The sequence below is a fragment of the Mytilus galloprovincialis genome, chromosome 8 (assembly GCF_965363235.1).
Source record: "Mytilus galloprovincialis chromosome 8, xbMytGall1.hap1.1, whole genome shotgun sequence".
NCBI classification, from domain to species: domain Eukaryota; kingdom Metazoa; phylum Mollusca; class Bivalvia; order Mytilida; family Mytilidae; genus Mytilus; species Mytilus galloprovincialis.
In genome coordinates this window covers 54,680,839-54,701,168 of record NC_134845.1, presented here as the reverse complement: position 1 = coordinate 54,701,168, position 20,330 = coordinate 54,680,839, and the positions used below count along the sequence as shown (strand labels likewise).

Sequence of the window (20,330 nt, the reverse complement as noted above, 5' to 3'; positions counted from 1 at the left end):
CTTAAGATGTTTTTTAAATCTTAACTTTAATAATTTGTCGAAAACAAAATGTGTTTTTACGTCTTTAAATAGTAAGGTGTTCGTCAATTTCTAGGTAAATATCAAATTTCAGTTTTTGGGTATAAAATAGTATTTATTTTCATTTGTTTCGAAATTTGTGTAACATTAACGTTAAACTTGGTTGAATATAAAGCTCTGTGTATAGCTTTGCTTTACAAAAGTCAAATTTATTGCAAACGGAGAAAAAGGGGGGTTAAAGTTATGAAAACAAAACGTCTATTAGAAACAGGTAAACTACCACATCCTACACATACAGATGACTAAATGAGCAACAATGGACCATAATGTTTACATGTTTTCAAAAAATTATTAAGGAACAGTGTTATGTACAACATCGATGTATATTACAAAAAGATGCAAACACAAAATGCGTGAAATACCATGGGGACATTAAAATCTTGAAGACATGGTGACAAAAGTATGACAGAAGACAAACAAGAAAGACGAGAGAAAGAACAGGTACATAAAGAAAATTATGATCGAAGGTTATATTAGCTACAATGATATACGGTCTCCTGTTAGTTTGAAAGCCTACCAACCACGTTAAGGTCAGAGACCAAATAGCAGGGTGTTTTTTTGTTTTTTGTTTTTTTTATTACATATCTTTCTCCACAAGATAGAATAAATCATTACGGACTGCTTACATTTTTATTCTATATGTTCCAATGATTGGTAAGGTACCAACAGATAATTGAAATCTTATACATCGTCATCTTCGTCGTCATCAATGTGTGTAACTGTAACCAGATGAGTATTTACATTATGAAAAATGTCATTTACCTGACATGGGCATAAATCTGTACACGATAGATTTTGTTCGAAGCAAATGCAGCCCTTTGAACACACTGATTTCCCCTTACAAGTGCAAACTAGATCTTGCAGTAATTCGGATGACATCTGACCTTTGAAATAGATAGGAACAAGTCCGTTCTTCTTTTCCCATCCGAACTCCAGAGGAGAATGATGGGGTAATTTTGCTATATGGGAAGACATCCAAATATATGTCTGTAGTGAAGCTCTTAGTCCATGTTGTTTAAAGGTAGTTTCACAAGGAGGAAGTTTGGCAAGGGAGGAATTTTTAATTGTAGCTAATTTTACCCTCAATTTGTTAAGGTCAGTTGTGAGTTTTGACTTGATATCATACAACCTAACACCAAGATTTCGAGCTGCAACTATAGATTCATCGATGTCACAATTCGAAAGGTTTGACAAATCGGAGAAATCGTCTGGGTTGTCCTTCAAGACTTTAAAAACAGTGCGCTTACCGATCCCAAACAGGGATGACGTTGTATCGCATCCTGTTACAGCATGTGCAGCTGGTAGAATGTTACACATGATAGACCCAAGACTTTTACATATTTCATGGACAGGTATTTAGCGGCGCAAATCTTGTGTACAAGTTATAGTGCCTGTTTGAAACCATAGCTCATGTGTATGCTGCATGGAGGGGAGGTAATGAACGCATAAAATCAGTACATCTGTATCTGGTGACTTCATTTTCATCCTTCCCTTGATTCCTTTCACACCAAACACTTTGTCTGCATGAATAGCATGTAAAATCATGCGAGTATCCGCTTCCTCGTGTGTACAAAACAATTCATCAAATCTGAATACTCCTTCTGAGCATATTTTAGTAACAGAAATAGGGTCAGTGGAAGTGCCAGCTAGATAAATGACTTCCCCGTCTGTCATTGAAACGGTTGGTCTATCGTGATGCTGAACAATCGATTCGCCAAGAAATCTAATTAAGGCCTGCTTGTTTTCACCTACTCCAAGAAACTTTTTCCAGTTAGGAATTTGACGACCGTCTATGACCTAAATCACTTTAAATGACGAACAAGAACTTGATCTTCGGTCACGTTTGCTGATTTTATTGACTGTTCTTAATCATATCTATCGAAAACGTCGACGAGACAACCTGTACTTTTCAAACAAAACAATTGGGATCTGATAAAGTCTAGTGCCAAATCACCAAAGGTTTTAAATTTTTTCACTTGCAGAGATTGAATCAAAGCCATACCGTCTTGTATTAATACAGTAGAAAATTTATCGGAATGTTCCAAAGACTTCACACTTGAAACTAAAGCTTCCAGTTGATGGCCAAGATCGGCTTTGAATGTTGACCTCATAGTTCCATCATCATGAAAAAGTGATGTTGGTATTGGTCAAATAGGAAATGACAAGACTTTTTCCACAGTGACGTCATCCCGACTATTTGCAAGCATTAATGCCCGACGAAAGTCCAGCTCAGGATTGATGTGACCTTCATTAATTTCACCTGACCTTCTTTTCAGTTTTGTCTTTTTGGTAAGATCTTCGAACGTCTTTAACTTTGAACGAGTCATTGGACCATAAAATGACCATGTTGGTCGTCTGCAAGAGCGCCGTCATTAAATGATTTTGCCATTTTCGCACCCTCTTGTGCTGCATTGATTAATGATGAGTCGATATCTCTTGGTGCATGGATTCCTGTCGAGATGTTGATTAGGGGTTTTGCATGCAGTGCGACGTCAAAGGGATCTGTCATTCTTTGCTGCATATGATCTAAGAGAAGTTTCAGATGATCATCGTCTCTTCTCATAGATGTTGGTTTTGCCTCTTCATGGGACAGTTGCTCCGCAACAGCAGTGAAACCAGATCTTTTTCTCATCTCAGAACTGAAATCGGCTAGAATGTGGCGTGTAAGGGACCATCTTATCAAAGCAGGTTTCAGTCTTGTGATATTAGCAATACCACCACATCCTTTGGAGTCCTTTATGACAGTCTTTTCTGTTGCCATGTCACTCCATATCCCATTGAAGGCACTTGGCTTCTGTCAAATAGAAAAAGCACCCGATGTAAACGCTGGCAAAACATCTGGGGGTAAATTGAACATATCTTGTATATAAACTGGCAACCATCTAGAATAGTTCACCCTGTTTGTGACAAAAATGAAAGGCACCATAGCCGACACTGACGACAAATGTAAACTCCATAGTCCTTCTCTTTCGGATCGAATGTTTTGCAACATTATTTCGACTGTCGTTAGAAACATGTCCCAAAATTTAAATGTTGGTGATACATTGCAACCCCATTGACTAAAGTCTTTCAAGAGAGGAAGCATGTGACGTTCAATGTCAGCCATTGCAGAATTAATCGATGATAAGACTTCTGGATTTGAATTGAAGTTAGAAGCTATGTACGACAAAGAAGACCAAAAAGTGATAGGAAATGACTTAATAATGTCCTTTTCGACGCACCATTTGAAGAAAGCAGACAATAATGATACATACAAAGCTTCAAATGCCAAAGTCAAAGCTCTTACGGCTCGAGTAAACTCTTTTCCATTCAACATCTGGTCTACTGTTCCAGAAGCATAAACCGAAGAATCAACTAACAAATCTTTTATACCTCCATCACCCCATAACTTTCCAATAGCTGCAATGAAGCATGATAGTGTATGGAAACCACCTAGGCGTATTATGTGATTTCGGAATGTCTCTGGCATAGTCAATGCGATTTGCTTTGCTATGGAGTATAGTTGTTGGTCTGTTTGAACTGAATACTTCTGGCCCATGGCTACTGTCATATCAACACACTGTCGCATGGTAGTGTATACCGTTGCCACATCATTTGGCTTAGAATCGATAATGGGTGTATAGGACACTATCGAGAAATGGGGTTTGAAATTCGAGAAACAGCTGTTATAGCCGGTCCAAAACGGTATTTTCTGAGGCACGCCTGTTGGGAATAAAACAGGAATGTCTAAATTCTTTCTAGAGATCGACCGTAAGAGAACCCAAAGCATTTCTGATGTATTGGATAGTTTGCTTGAGCAGTCAGTTATGTTGCCGTATACATTTTTATTTCTACGAGGCGTTTCTCTTGTTTTGGTTTGACAAACGGCATACAAGCGGACAGAGAGAAAGCACTGTCATTGATCTGTATTGAACTTTCTTTGGTTCTTTTTATTTTTGACTGATCTATGTTTGGTTCTTCGTTATAATGTCGAATTTGGAAAACAGCCCTTGCCATTGAATGGAATGTGTCTTTTCCATCTATGGTTTCCGTGTTAATATCGATATTATCAGCACCTTCCTGAATCAAACCTCCGCCATCTGGAATAGGAATTATTCCATCCGGAGTAAACACCATTAGTGATTTTTTCTATTTCATGATTGGCAGTGCTGGTTAGGTATCGTCTGATCTCTCCGTATGAAGCACAGAAACCATGAGAATATAAGGTCTCTATGAGATGTTTCGACCCAAAATCGTGGTATAACTGCACAGCAAGACAAAGGTGGAACGGAGTAAAAGTATCCTTGGAAACCGAAACAATACACTCAGTTATACCCATCACCTTTCTTATTTTGTCAAACGGAACAACATAGGGTTCAGACGCGTCCTTAAATGACTTGTTGTCCATCAGCCAACAGACAAATTTTGTAAGCGATGAAGGCATCCGCTCCATAGACACGGCTAAGGACGCCTCGTTTGGAGTTGGGTAGTCATCGGTAGGAACGGTTAAATTTTCGATGTCACGTCTAAGGATTTTAGCCGGGGAATGTAATATTTGATCATCGCTGATATTGTCGGACACTTGCGATACTTCCGGTTCAATTTCAGATGTCTTTAACTTTGATTTCAACTTTACCGCGGCTGCAACAACGTTTCCTATTGATACGTTGCTCCTAAATACAAAGTTTGACTTCCCTTGACCGCGCTGTGGTTGCACAATAATTGCCTTGTCGTAATACCTTTCCAGTTTATCTTGTAGTTTGGTTACGTTATAGATAATGCATATTTTAAAGTTTTTTTGTCGTAGAACACACCGAGGGGTGTCAGGATTGATCAAATAAAAAACCGACCAGAGGGAGGTCTTTCTTAGAACAATCCTGACACCTATCTGACTTATATACCGTCAAAAAAATATTAATTTTATAAAGATTTGTAAAGTTTAGTATCCTATTTTACCGACAACACTTAAGTGGGATATTCCTTTCTAATGCGTTCAGGTTTTAATACGCCCTGAGGCTCATTTAGAATGTGAAATAAAACTCACCAAATAACTTAGATATAAACCTTTTAAAATTTATTATCCATACACAATAAAAATATTAATGTAACTGCATGAAGTAAGACACAAATGTATTGTTACCATCCGATAACGGTGTATGAAAAATACAAGACACATTGTAAGTATTTTAATGTACCACTTAGCTTATGGAGAAGGGGGAGGGGGTATGTTTTTTTTTCTATTTGTTATGTTATTTCTATCGTGGAAAAGTGGTTAGTTTTTTAACAACTTTACTTGAATCGAATGAAAAATTCAGAAAGATTGTCTTTAGAATAGCAATACATTTTATTAAAAGATAATCAGGATATAATTATATACCCTCCGCACCCGACCCTTTCGTGAGTTACGTTGATGTTATTCAATAGAATATAAGCTTATCTTATATTAGATCATTTGATAGAGTAAAAGGTATACATAAATTTAAAAAAGTTAAGAACTGACACGAAGGCGAATATAAATACATGTAATTCACAGTATGATTTCCTATTCAGTGTGTATAATTCTGAACAAGCATGAAATATTTGCCACTGGACGTTAAGCAAGCAACCAAAAATCAATCAACCTAGATTTTCAAAATCTTACACACGAATATGTTTAATCGGGATTTATGTTATGAAAGTCTACATTAAAATTTATCTGACATATATGATAACGTTTCTTTATTGTAGCGATAAATTAACAAAACTTCACGTACTTCATGTTATTTGTTTCTAAAATTAATATGCGGGACTGCAATGACGGTTTCTTTTACACCTATCATCAATTGAACTTTAAAAAATAAATTTCCAAATCGGCAACAAAAAACTATTAGACGAATAAAGTTTTGAAGTAAATCATAGATAGCATGTTTATCAAGGAAAATAATGACCTCACACAGGTAATTATTTTATGCCTTGGGGCATATATCATTGAAACATGGTTTCATCCGGGTTGATTCTGAAAAAAGAATGACCTGTCGTTCTGACAGAAAATAACTCTATATAGGTATATAAAGCGTATGTCTTTGGCAGGTGATCAGGAAGATGAGAAATATATATTTCAAATATTTCCGACATGGAGAATGCCTTTTTACCAACAAATAAATCTTCGTGTACATCTGAAATTAGCGACCGAAAAGCGGTGTCGTGGTCTCGTATAGAACTAGCAATGTTTAAGCTTTCAGACTTAGCTTTACTTAACAAATATTTGGTAATACAACCTTTATGATAGACTGCATTGTCAAAAAATGCTTTGTCATCCATCATTTGAAGCATTCTTAGGTCATTCTTTTCAAATGCTGATCTTCTTAAATTATCCTTTTTGTCATTTGACTCTACTTTGCGGAGCTTCCTGTCTTTTTTGAATGTTTTATTTTCACAAAATAAAAAAACATCCCAATTTAAAACTTGGCAAATAGATTGAACCTGCATGTTTGGCACATATGTTTGAACTGCTGCAGGGGTTTGCTCGGGCGTACCTAATGACGATTCAGCTTTAAAAGAACTGCAGTTGTGTCTGCTAGTGTAGGATTTATAGCACGAACGGTGGTATAATATTTTGTAATTATCAGCACGAAGATGATCTAGGTCTGAAACATCATGCAATATCCTAAAATAAACATGATCTTTCCGTGCACCCATAGCATCAATAAAGCTATTTTTGCTAATTCCTTGCATGTTAATGAACAATTCAGAAGCAGAACCCTGACATTGTATTTCATTCCTACTACGTTTCGGACTTGATGGACATAGTTTAACAGGTTTGTGAATGTGTGCCATATTATACAGTTCTAACAAAACTATGAATTCAATAAAACAACTAAAGTGTTTTTCCTCAAATAAAACAACAAACTTCAACCATATTCCGGGTCTGAAACGTGACCAAAGGATTTAATGTGTATGTTACAATTATAACAAAACTATGAATTCAATACAACAACTAAAGTTTTCCAACAAAAAATATTTCCTCAAATAAAACAAAAAACTTCAGCCATATTCCTGATCTGAAACGTGACCGATGGATTTGATTTGTGTATTACAATTATAACAAAACTATCACTTCAATAAACCAATTAAAGTTATAAAAAACCAACAAAAAAAATATATTTCCTCAAACAAAACAACGAACTTCAAATTTATTGGACTATTCAAAACATAAAAATTAATCATACAACAAGCATAAATGAGAAACGAAGTGAGTGACAATTGTCCTAATTAATGACCTGGTTGTGTGAACTACAAAACGATGCACGACACGAGGTAATGCGTGTTTGAATCAAGGCAGAAATTTTAACTAAATTTATGTTTTAAATTGCTATTTTCTTTGCATCGATTAACATTACACGAAAGATATTTGGCGCAAATGTGAACCCTGTCTTATTGCTTCAATCCGAATAAAAATCCCGTGATAGTAACACGTAATAAAATTGCTTTCGTTGAAAATGTTGTTATTTTCAGCTATAAAAATAGACCTACTAAAATCATGAAATACTTATACTTAAATTATATAAATATTTTTTAGCTTTCTTTATATGAATAATTTTATATTTAAGCTAAATGATAAGTTCAATTTGAACAAATAAAACAAAGAGGAATAATTTTATTTTTTTGTTGAAGATGACCTGTACTGTACAGTATCTTTGGGTACCATAAGAAACAACAAAATTTTGAAAAACGTGACCACGGCAGCATACGACGACATTCATGATTGGAAAATATTATGATTTTTCAACAGTTTGCATCTAAATTTAGCCGTATGTTCTCCGTTAACTTAAACTCGTTAACTAGACGTCTTTTTCGATACTGGGCACCCTACTATTTGAGTATTCCGTAAACAAAGAAAAAAAAAGGTTTCACCTGAATTCCATTTGACTGTATTTGTATCTAATTGTCAATTAGCTATTTATACATGTAATGTAATTTTATAAAGATTGAGATATGACGGAGGTCTAGCCATTGCCCTGTGCCCTTTTACATCAATTGTTGAGGATTTCTGTTTTATTTAATTGCCATTATCATTTGTATTCATATTACTTTATGTAACTAGAGATCGTTTGTTTTGGTTTTAAATAAATATTATGTATAAAAGTACATCTTTGATTGCGTTTTAATGCTTATAATATAAATTACATAAATACAAATGTGCGTTATTAAGTTTATTGCTCATACTCTATCAAATTTGTTTTTTTTTGTTTGCTTGTTAAATATATGTGTCATAATTAAGACATTTTGTCTGAGAGACCGATACTAGTATTTGAAATCATCAACGCCAATTGGACTTCATCTAATAATTGTTCAATTGGCAATCGTAGATGTAAAAGAAACAGCTCTTTCAGATAAAAAAAAAATAGCTCATTTTTTTATATTTTCTGTTATTGATTTGTATTTATTCTTTTTCGTATTTATATATCATTATGACTTAGGTCGGGCCCTGTTTTTTGTTTGCTGTCTTGATGTTTTCTCCTTTTTTATATTTTAAGTGACAACTCCTTATCAACAAAAATAGGTAAACACACTGTTATATATGCTGCTAAACATGTTTTGCAAAATGAAATTGTATTTTCAGCTATAATGTTACTAAATAAATATTTAAATAAATTACTTTAGCTTGGTTAGTTTAAACATATTTATCATTAGATAGTGAATTGGAAATCATGTTTACCTATTAAAATTTATATTAATCCATAGCAATTTTGCGGATGCGAGTGCAGCATTGTAGTGGCACTAGTCTGATTTTTTCTCGAAATGTACAAAGGTGTCTTTTACGTATGAGAGATATTGCTGTCTCTTAAAAACAGGTCAGCCATTTATCGTTCCGTTCTAGCGAACTATCATAGTTTCTAAAGACGACACTCGCAGATGGTGTCAAAGGATAGCTAAAAATTTAGTTTCTGAAATTTTCTACCCGGAAACGGGAACGAACCCGGAACATTTGAGTTTGTAGTCCGATGTTGCAAACACGAACAAATAAAATATTAATTATATCCCTCCGCTTATATCACTGTTTAACATCTCTACTATTTCATCACGTTCGATTCCTTGTACAACGTCAAATGGTGTCTTTCCTGCATTATTTCTTTTGTGTTTATCAGCTTTTTTATCCAGCAATAATTTTACTATGTGTTTACTTCCTTTGAGACATGCGGCATGAAGCGGTGAATTCCCATTTTCTTCGCAAAGTTTAACATCTGCATTCGTTTCTAATAAATGTTCAACAATTTCAGAGCTCTCATTCATACAAGAAATGTACAACGGCGACTCTTTTCGTCTGTTAACCGCATTAACATTTGCATTAGAATCGATTAAAAATCTTACAATACGTTCATGTTTTTCTCTACACGCAATATGAAGTGGAGTAAATTCAAATTTATCGGCTGTGTTAATATATGCACCACTACGTTGTAATAATCTACATATTGCAAAATGGCCCCAACCACAACTTATTAATAGCGGCGTCCATTCTTGTTTAGTAGCTATGTTCACCTGAGCTTTTTTGTTCAATAGAGTTTCAACAATTCTAAGTTGACCTTCCATACATGCTATGTGTAGTGGCGAGGAGCCATCAACAGACTGTACATTCACCTTTGCATTATTATCTAGCAATAATACTACTATTTCCTCATTTCTATTTCCACATGCTTTATGGAGTGGTGTAATGTTTTCTTTGTTCGTTTGATTTACGTCTGCTTTTTGCTGTAAAAGCAATTCAACTAACTTTGGTTGATTGCTTTCACAAGCGATAAAAAGTGGTGTTCTGCCCTGAGCATCGCATTCATTTATCATACCTTTATAATATAATAGAAGTTCAACAATTTCCAAATGCCATGAAAAACATGCTATATGAATTGCTTTAAGTCCTTTTGCGTCGGTATATTTGACGTCAGAGTTCTTACTCAGCAGTAATCGTACTACATCGTAATGTCCTTTTTCACAAGCTCTGAATAATGCTGTTCTTTTCATCTTGTTATCCTTCTTTTTATAATTTGCCCCGTATTCCAGTAGCAATTTCACTGTGGAAGAATGGCCGTTAATTGAGGCGGCATCCAAAGGAGTACAGTCGTCAGTATTTGCTATTTCAAGTGTATTTTGATTCTGTAAATGAAGTTCTTTGACAACATTATCATGGCCACCTAAACAAGCCAGATACATTGGCGTTCTTTTCTGTCTGTCCTGGTGACTTATCTGGTCTTTTTTCAGTTTCGAAAGTAAATGTGCTATATCTCGATAACCTTGTTCTGATGCAACATGCAGAGGTGTTGAATTATATTGATCGCACTTTAAATCCTCCGCGTTTAAAAGTTTTAGAAATTTTATTAATTTCGACCTAAATAGTGAATACTTCATTTGTATGCCAGTAAACACATCATTATGATTACCTTTCCTTATATCCGACAGAAGTCTATGGAAAAATAATTCTTCATGTTCGGGTTTCACCATAATAAGTAATTCGTCATGTTCCTCTTGAAGAGACGTTAACTGCATTCGATTTGATAGAAAAGAGCTACTGCAATATTTAAGTAAACAATAAATGATCCCGCTTCCCACGATAAATGCCAAGTTTTTGAATAGATTATCGTGAATACATGCAAATCCATCGTCCATTATTTTAACATATGTTCCGGTCAAGTCATACAGTGCTGATAGAAGGACTGTCGTTAAAGGACAGTATTTGAATCCACTTTCAGTGCATATATCATGTAACAAGTCCTTGATTGCATTATTGTCAAGGCTTATTGATAGCCTTTTAATGCTGTTATCTCGCACTACAAGTAAGGCTATAGCCAAAAAAGCTATATCGGATTTGTCCTTGGTGTTTTTCATTTCTTCCGTAAGAACTTTGATTGGATTTAAAAAACACGTAGATAAACACTCCATTCTTGAGAAACCCACACATAATAAGGGCAAGAAATCATAAAGCATAAGAGTATCTTCATTAAATTCTGGTACGTTATACCTTTTGCAAATGTTTTTTCTCTCATCATAAGATAGATTCAATGCATACGAAAGCAAATCGCAATGTGTTGGCGAAACATTTAATTTGCGACAAAATCCAAATCTGTAAATGTACGATCTACAAGTAAGTATAAGTTTCGAAGTAGAGTAGTCAGTAAATGTTTGTGTGATAAAAGTTTCTTCATTTTCCCATCGCTGAATACATGAGTCATCAACAGTATATCTGCCTACTGGGTCATCAATTACAAATACCTGTTTTGTTATAGGCAATAGGTATTTTCGTATCTCGTTTGGTGATGAGACAGGCAAAACTTTATACTGTGCACGTTTTTCTAACATAAAAGCCGTGTTATATGCTATTGCAGATTTACCAGCTCCGGGAGGACCTGATATTATTACGAACCCATGAGAATTTAAGGTATTCAAAACTGTTTTAGATGCACACGTTTCTTCAAAGTGTTCGTTCATTTTTCTCCATTCTTTTGCCTTAAAATGGTCTTTCAAATCTACAATAGTGAGAAAAAAAAACCAACACCAAATAACAAGAACGATAGGAGTATTATATTGTTCACATATTAAGTACTTGCATATCGTGAAACTAGAAAGGTTCAATTACTTTTGATAGGAGGATAAAATTTGAATATGGTAGATTGCGAACTAGTATTCTTTGGATGAAATTAACCATATACCATATACGTGATTTCATATGCAAGTTTATAAAATTTATAAAAACAAAGACCACTTACATCTTTTCAGAAATACAATCAATTTATACATGCATCTTTTACTAATGACTGTTTAATGTTGAAGACTGTTGTCACTTATTTTTATTTGAATTGCGTATGACAGTTCATGTTAAAATGTACTGTACCTTTACATGTATACTTTGTTTATAGTCCTGAATCAATGTGACATCTAAACTCAATCATCACTATCCTTAAATCAGTAGATTTACTGATATAATGTTGTCAGAAATGGTCATACAAAATACACAGATCGTTATTTTTAAATCTCTTATTTGACACAAAAACACTGAAAATTGAAAATAATTTTCTAGACAAGTATAGAATACTCATTTTTATTATTTTTATATCGTACCGTATATGGAAAGATACACATCATAGTTGGTATATTTATTAAAATAAATCTGATTTTGCATACCTGAAACATCATCAGGAGTTAAAGATGAAGTTTCATTTTCTTTAAGGCTGTCCCTTTTTTTAGGCAGATGTTTCATACCTAAAATTAAAAAGAAACAAATATTTACTTTCGTCTTTGCCTGGATTAGAAGGGACGTATTCTTTCAAACCTTAACTATGTTTTGATGAATATAATCTAGTAGGGTATAAGACAACACATGCAATATCAATAAGTAACATCTAAATTGCAAGTTGAATCGAATAAAAGAAAAAAAAAAAAAAAAAAAAAATTAATACATACACATTGCTAAACAAGTGGAAATATAATGATGTTTATTTAATTTTTAAACTAACCGTTGTGTTTTCTTTTCTTTGTTATATGAATTGTCCACAGTTATGTCTCAACGAATTGAAACATAGAGATCATATCTTTGAACCAGAAGGTAATCAAAAAATGAGCTCTGAGTTGAAATGACGTGCTTCTTTCGCTTGTGATCAACACAGTGATAAAATTTCGTTTACATATGTTCCAATCAATACATGTAATGCTGATAGAAGCACTGCAGTTGAAAGGAAGTACTTAAATCTACATTATTTGAACAAATCATTTAATGAATCTTTAATTGTATAATTTTCAAGGCTTAATATTTTCTTTTTGATATTATAATCTTGCACTACAAGTAAGGCTAGTGCAATAAAAGCTATATCCTATTTTTCGTTAGTGTTAATCATTTTAACTCAAAGCCTTGACTCACATTGACCAGCAAAATATAAAGAACCTCAACAAGACAAGAGTTACTAGTGTAGAACCATTTTTAAAAACGGGACTTTATATAAAAGACAAGCAACGAGAAACACATATTAACAACGACAAACGACAACCACTGAATAACATGGTTCTTTTTGTTTGTTATAAATTAAAACTTTAGTTTTCCTTATCTCAGTGTTTTGCATTATTTTTGTCGGGGCATTCAAACGCTTTCTTTTATCATTGTTAAACGCCGTACGTTGCCTATGATTGCTTACATCCATGTGGTAGACGGTTGTCATATTTGTAATCATTCCACATCTCCTTACTTGTATTGAAGCCAGGATAAAACATTTTGTTTATAATATTTGTCCTTTTAAGTCCTGCGTACCAAAATATATATTTACTGGGTCATAAAACAAAAAAATTAACTTGTAAATGCTATGATTTTATGATTTTAAAGTTTTTGATATAGAAAACAATAACTATGCTTGGAAGTTATGCAAAAATCAGATGTAAGCAGTCATCTCTACAACATTTTAAGTGAATTTATATCTCAGACTGGTATCTGCATACATACAACTATAGCAAATATTGCTTTGTTTGAACACTTCTAGTATATATATTAGCTAAATTGTGTCAGATATATGGTTACAGATGATACTGTTGTGACAAGAATTCTAAATTGACCATTTGAGGCAGAAAATTAGTTCTTTAATTGACAAATAGGCATACAGTAAGATGTGGACTGGAGACAGAGGCTGGATTGGATACTTTATATAATCTTGAATGTTGTAATGATTGACTGCTAAGCATTACATTTATAGTATTCTGATATGCTTTCAATATGTTATCAAAACAGTTTTAAACAGGTTCTAGGCATTTTTTATCAGAAAATATGCAAATAGGGTAAGCTGGCAATAATCAAAGTATTGATTTCAAATTCTTTAAAAAATTGAAACAGGGGAGGGGATGTTAAATGTATAGTAAAGAAAAATTAAGAGTATACACAGTGATTTCTGTAAGACTATAATTCTGATAAATGAGTATTAATGTGAGAAAAACTGATTTCAGAGAGTTTTCTATTTGAATAAATGTCTGTATATGTTGCACTTTGTAAATACAGCTGTTTCTGAAAACACGCCTCTTTTGGGGAGATCTTGAATATTTAATAAAAACCATTTTTGTTGACATATTGGTCCCCAGTTATGCTCTCTGTGTTCCATCTCACAGAGACATAACTTGGGAATGTTACCAGTAAATAAACATGTGCATATTGTTGACATTGAAATCTGTGGTAATCTTTCACTCGAGGTGGGGGTAGTTAAAAAAAAGTAGTGTTAGTTTAAACTCTGAGAAGTTCAGGGCATATAACGTTGAAAATATGCCGCACAGCCCTTTATTTTTTTACCTTTGAAAAAAATTGTGGTGCATATGAACCATCAATTCTAGGATAAGTTTTTTTTCAAAACTTCATAGTAAATGTGGTACAGTTTTAGCCGTAAAAGGAGTTCCTATGGGAAATTGCATTGTCAATATTTACAGAAATGCAACCTTTAACCGGTGCGCTAGACTAAATGACCACCTGGGCTTCATAAAAATGAAACTTTTGGTTGCCGGGTGTTACTTTTCCACGTCCGTTTTAATCTAGTGTCGTTCTACAGTACATGATATATCAGACATGAAGATGTTATTCTTACAGATCAGCTAAATTATCTATAGTAAAGGATCCTTCAAATTAATGTAAGATACAATCACAGAAATTAGTTATATTTATAAGTACGTATGAGCTAGTGACAACTCTACATAAATATATATATTTATGTTCTGGACCATATGAGTACTGGATCTTAAGCATGTGGTTATGAAAATATTCATATATACTTTTATTGTCAGACCATATGCGTATGATCCGGTTACAAAATTATACGAATGTTTAACAATTACTGAGTAAGACACAACCCTCGTCGGTACAGTGTTTAAAAATAAAATATTGACGTATATACTAGTTTTGTATTCTTTGCGATGAATGAAATTAAATGAATTTTACTTAATAAAAACACGGCAGAGACATTTTTGCATGGTCCATTCTTAATTTGTCTTTACGAAAACAAGTAGATGAACTGTTAAGATAAAAGTCAACTGTTTTCAAAGTTGAGCAAATAACTCCATGTTCTCTTTCCTGTAATTGAATGTCTTAAATCTTTCAAATTATCTTAAAGTTCTTTGATATGTTCCTGCTCCGATTTATTAGCTCATCCATCACAAAAGCGCAAAGTTAAAACTGGTAGACTAATTCTTAAAGGAGTTATGACCCATGTTTGTCTATTATAATGAAAAATATGATATTTATATAGAAGTTTTGTTCTGTTATGTCTAATATGATTTTAATTAAACATGATAAATTGACATTTTAAATCACAAAAAAAAATAAATACCGAGGCAAGATTTATTGATAATTATATTGATTAATATTGATAATAAAAGAAAAGAAACTGAACAGACTAAAATATAAGTTATACAATATCAACAAAATAGAGATTTGTGCCATGAAGTCTATGCTCGTCTACAATGCTAAAGAGTGTGTTTGAAGCTTGATATGCTCATAGACCAAGGTGATAGACACAGGCTTTTTAGAGCCTCTAGTTCGATTAAGAAAAACAGCAGTTTATGTCTTATTGTTTATTGTAGAAATTACTCTTATTGTAAGATCGTATGAATTAGAGAATGAACGCACCAGTGAAAATAAGTGGGTGTAGAAGAAATTAAAAGAAATATATTCTAAATGCTTGGAGAAATAAAATAAAATGCCCCAAACATATCTGGTTTCACGTTCGAACGGAACTTAAAATTGCTTAAAATTTACTCTATATACCAAAGGCAAGAAAGATATATACCAATATTCAAACAATAGGTAACAAAGACAAGGTATTTAGTTAATAACTTGAAACCTTTGCTGGTTTAGAGAACGCGCTTTGTCTGTAAAGGAAGTTTGCATGTATTTCAGAAAATCTACATGGTCTAAATACTCATATGATCCGATATGTTAATAACCGAACGAGTATATAATGACATGATTATTGCCTTACTCGTACGTTCCTAATACTCATAAGGTCCGAACTTTATACGCTGTATAAGATTGAAATTGAGTGTAACGTTTTCATAATCGAATTTCAATTTATACATAAAAAAGAAGAGTGTGGTATGATTGTAAATTAGACAACTCTCCGCAAGAGAACAAATGACACTGCAATCAACAACTATAGGTCAACATACGGCCTTCAACAATGAGCCCATACCGCATAGTTAGCTATAAAAGGCTCCGAAAGACAATTGTAAAACAATTGAAACGAGAAAACTAACGGCTGTTAGTTATTACATACTAACCAGACAATAATGATCCAACTTCATTTATTGTAGTTGAAAAGGAGATAAACATGTTAAACGCAGGAGAATAAACATACAGCAAACGATAATTTAAGGTTTTTACTTACCTAAGATATATACGCATACACTGGCAATGTATACAATCATGCAAAATGTAACTATCCGAACTATCAAATCATGCCATGCGATGTTGTCTGTAAGTGAATCATTTATGCATATTATAATTTGTTCATCTCATTATTTTCAAATGAATATAAGAGATCGATCTGAATTATGTTTGTACAAAGAATATTTTAGTATTTTTGATGCATTATGTGTGCTTAAATTAACATTATGAAATCCCCACATTTTCCGAAAAAGAAAATGTTTTTGCTATTTTGCTTCATTGCATAAACATAACTGAACTGGAACACAGATTACATTTAACATCAATCACAAGAATTAATCCCAATATTTTAAAGCAAAAGTAACAAAACATTTGCAGACCTTATATGCTCCATTGATCCTGTTTAGTCAAACATGTTTTTGTAGTCAAATATTTGATAAGGATATGCAAAGAAAAATCATAATATAAACGATTGAAACAAAGAGAAAGTGTTTGTCAAGATTTATTTCAATCTTGAGTGTACGTCTTGCGACTCAAAAGTTCCACTGTACCATATCTTAAATACGTCACACCTTATTGATCGATTGGAAATATCATATAAAAAGTTTCAACATGATGTGAATGACACAAATATCAAAATTATATGGTTTTAAGTATTTATAGATCATCGAATGGCATACACCAATGAGCAATAAACGTACTGTCTAGTCAACTACCACAGGGCAATACATTACAAACTGTATTGTCGTTTATACCAATTATCAACGACTTGATAAAGACATATTGGCAGGACACACACAAACAAACAAGTAATATAAAAAAAACAGCCAAACAGTACCGATATATTAGTACTTGCAGTTACTAGTTCAAAGCAAATAACAACCAAATCATAAATGATTTCTCCAATATTCAAATTAAATCAGTGCAAATTCAACGAATTTGATGTAAGCACATCAAAATCCGTCCAAGAAAGTGATATACGACTATATCATACAAGTATTCAAAATTGACACGAGGAAGAACCGTGACTTTTTATATATGGATAGCAATACATATTAAGTTATGTCGACATTTATATCAAATAGTTATCACAGGTACCAGGATTTTAATTTAGTTCGGCAGACGCGCGTTGCGTATACATAAGACACCTCAGTTACGCAGACATAGATGTTAGCACCGACAAAACGATATTCATTTTTGTTATTTCTACGGTGTTGAATTAATATCCTTAATCAAGACAGATAAAAGGATCAAAAACTTAACAGAAACAAAATTTTAATTAACCAGCTATATAATTAGTGTAACAATTACACATAGATAAAGGTTGAAATCTTAAATACACTTCGGGACAAAGCAATATAAACATCATACAAGTGGCAGTAGCGAACATTACTGTCGAAAAAAAACCCCACTAGGAACAAAAAACGCATCTATTTCTATTATTCCCCGTGAAAATGAAAAAGCCTAAATCTAGACATCACAATTTTTTTTAAATAAGTTTCTTTAAAAAAATATCCGCAATGGAATATGATGGTTGTAAGTTTTTTTTTTGTCCAATGACAGAGATTTCATTTATGTTTATGAAAAGACACAATGATCATTAAATATAAAAGTGAGAACCTACAATAGGGATCGACCGGGATGAGTCATTTGGCAGTATGTACAGAATAGAGGGAATATACCAACAAGTTCTTTTAAGAAATATTACATGATTCTATTACGGCAATTCAATTATAAAATCTTTTAGAATACAATTCATATGAAGATAGCAGTATGATTTTTTTTTAATATACAAGTTAAAATGACATGTTAGGAAAAATTAAACTGTAACTTATAATTATACAGGACCATTCCTAGTATCACAGAAGCGCGATTGTTGTCCACATTCTTACCTAAATTCTATCGATAGATTCTTACCGATTCGCATATAAGTGATGTCTGAGAGACAATTCACAGCATCAATAATCACACCACAGTTCTTGTACGTATATGTAGCCTCTTTACCGAAAACATTTAATACTTCTATTGCATGTTTTTTTTAAATTTTAATTTATGAACTATGCTCGAGAGAAATGGAACCTTAGTTTTATTTTAACTTGGATTTTTTCAGATCTTTCTTTCTCCACATTATGTGTAAGGATCTTATAAACAATATATGAAAACAAACTGATATTAGTTTACAGCTGTACGCTGACTATTATTGTAATCTTTGAGATAAGACCGGAGTTGTCATGTCGTGAACATGACACATTTCGTTGACATGATTAACCTATCTATTTCACCTGCTCAGAAAATAATTGAGTACTAAATCATGTTATTCTTCAAAGAGTACTTCAACTATAAAAAGAAACAAAACTTATTAGCTTTAAAATTGAAGATAAACTTGAGTCATTAACAGTAATGTGTACTATACTCTTGTCTTCATACACAGTAATACCTGATTGGTTGATATGGCTTTCTGTTGATATACTTGTTGAGATTTCGTCCATGTCGTAGATTCTGAAATACAAAAGTGTACAATGGCTTTATCTTAAATGTATAGACCATGTTTGTCTTGTTGATCGTCATGATTGCAATTACCTTTTAGGAAACATAGGAAAGATGTTAATATTTAGGAACCATGTAAGTGGCTGTTCTACGTTCTAAAATAATTGAATTATTCAAAATATGGAGACTATGTTGAACACATCTATCTAATGGAACTAGAGATAACGGGTACATCAAATACAGTTAAGTTCACCTCATATATTGACTTACATCTAAAAAATGACAATGATGATCGGTTGAAAACACAACTTAACGACAAAACAGATGATTTCAGCTTCCCAGTTGTGAAAATTCCCTTTATATTTGGCAACTTCCATTATGTCAAAATATTTCCTGGTTGATTTTTATCCTAAATTAGCAAGACATATTCCTCACTGCCCGGACTCAATAAACTAAAAACAATTGGTGCAGTTATAATTTTATTTTATAATTCAGTTACCCGGTATAAATTAATAATTTTCTATGTTTTTATCAAGCGAAATACGAAATTCTACACAATAAATCGATTATCAGGTTGTCTGCATCAGCTGCTCGTTACAATATGAAGCTTTATTTTCTTCGATTGCTGCACATACTCGACAACCTGATAATCGGTACAGATCATGTATATCATGTATATAAAATAGGGCTACATATTTGCTGTTGACATGAAATGGGCAATTTTGTCAGTTTATTAGATAGTTCTTTCAATATCAGATGTTTTATCAACCCAAAGTTCAATAATAATCAGTGAAAACGACGCATGGATGTGTATTTCCTGTTTTTTCCGAACTACGTCGGAAGTCCATGCGATAATATAACATTACAGAAAGGCATCCGATATTTATCAAAGGTACCAGGAATATAATTTAGTACGCCGGACGCGCGTTCGTCTACATAAGACTCATCAGTGACGCTCATATGAAAATATCATAAAGCCAAACAAGTAAAAAGTTGAAGAGCATTGAGGATTCAAAATTCCAAAAAGTTTTGCCAAATACGGCTAAGGTAATCTATGCCTGGGATAATAGCCGGAAACAGTTGATACTTTTTTCAGCCCGCTATCCATGCGCACAATTTCGGAAAATATTGAATTCTAATAAATTTAAAGCTTTAATCAAACTGTAAAATTTATAACGGGTTAACTCTAAGTACATGATAAATAAATATTTAAATGATTAACCTGATAAGAAGTACAGCAAAATTACATAAAGAGACAAGTTCCTTAGAAATGCCAAGAACCTTGATAGTTAAAGTGCATGCAAAATGTCATACATGAGTACTCACATGTTTTTTGGTTCACAGTTAAACTTGACTTTCCACTCATTTTTTTTAAGGCATTCATAATCTGAAAATTTAATGCAAGATTAGATATCTT

The 20,330-nt window shown here is 33.0% G+C and overlaps 1 protein-coding gene across 1 annotated transcript in view; it reads right to left on the bottom strand.

The window, feature by feature from the left end:
• The window catches only part of LOC143043719 (uncharacterized), a 49,720-nt gene that overhangs the window by 24,986 nt on the left and 4,404 nt on the right, over nt 1-20,330 (bottom strand). Inside the window, exons 4-5 of the mRNA XM_076215899.1 lie at nt 20,240-20,300; nt 18,864-18,925 (exon numbers count right to left, since the gene is read on the bottom strand). Of these exons, the coding sequence (XP_076072014.1) occupies nt 18,864-18,925; nt 20,240-20,300 (123 nt within the window). The remainder of the gene's footprint in view (nt 1-18,863; nt 18,926-20,239; nt 20,301-20,330) is intronic.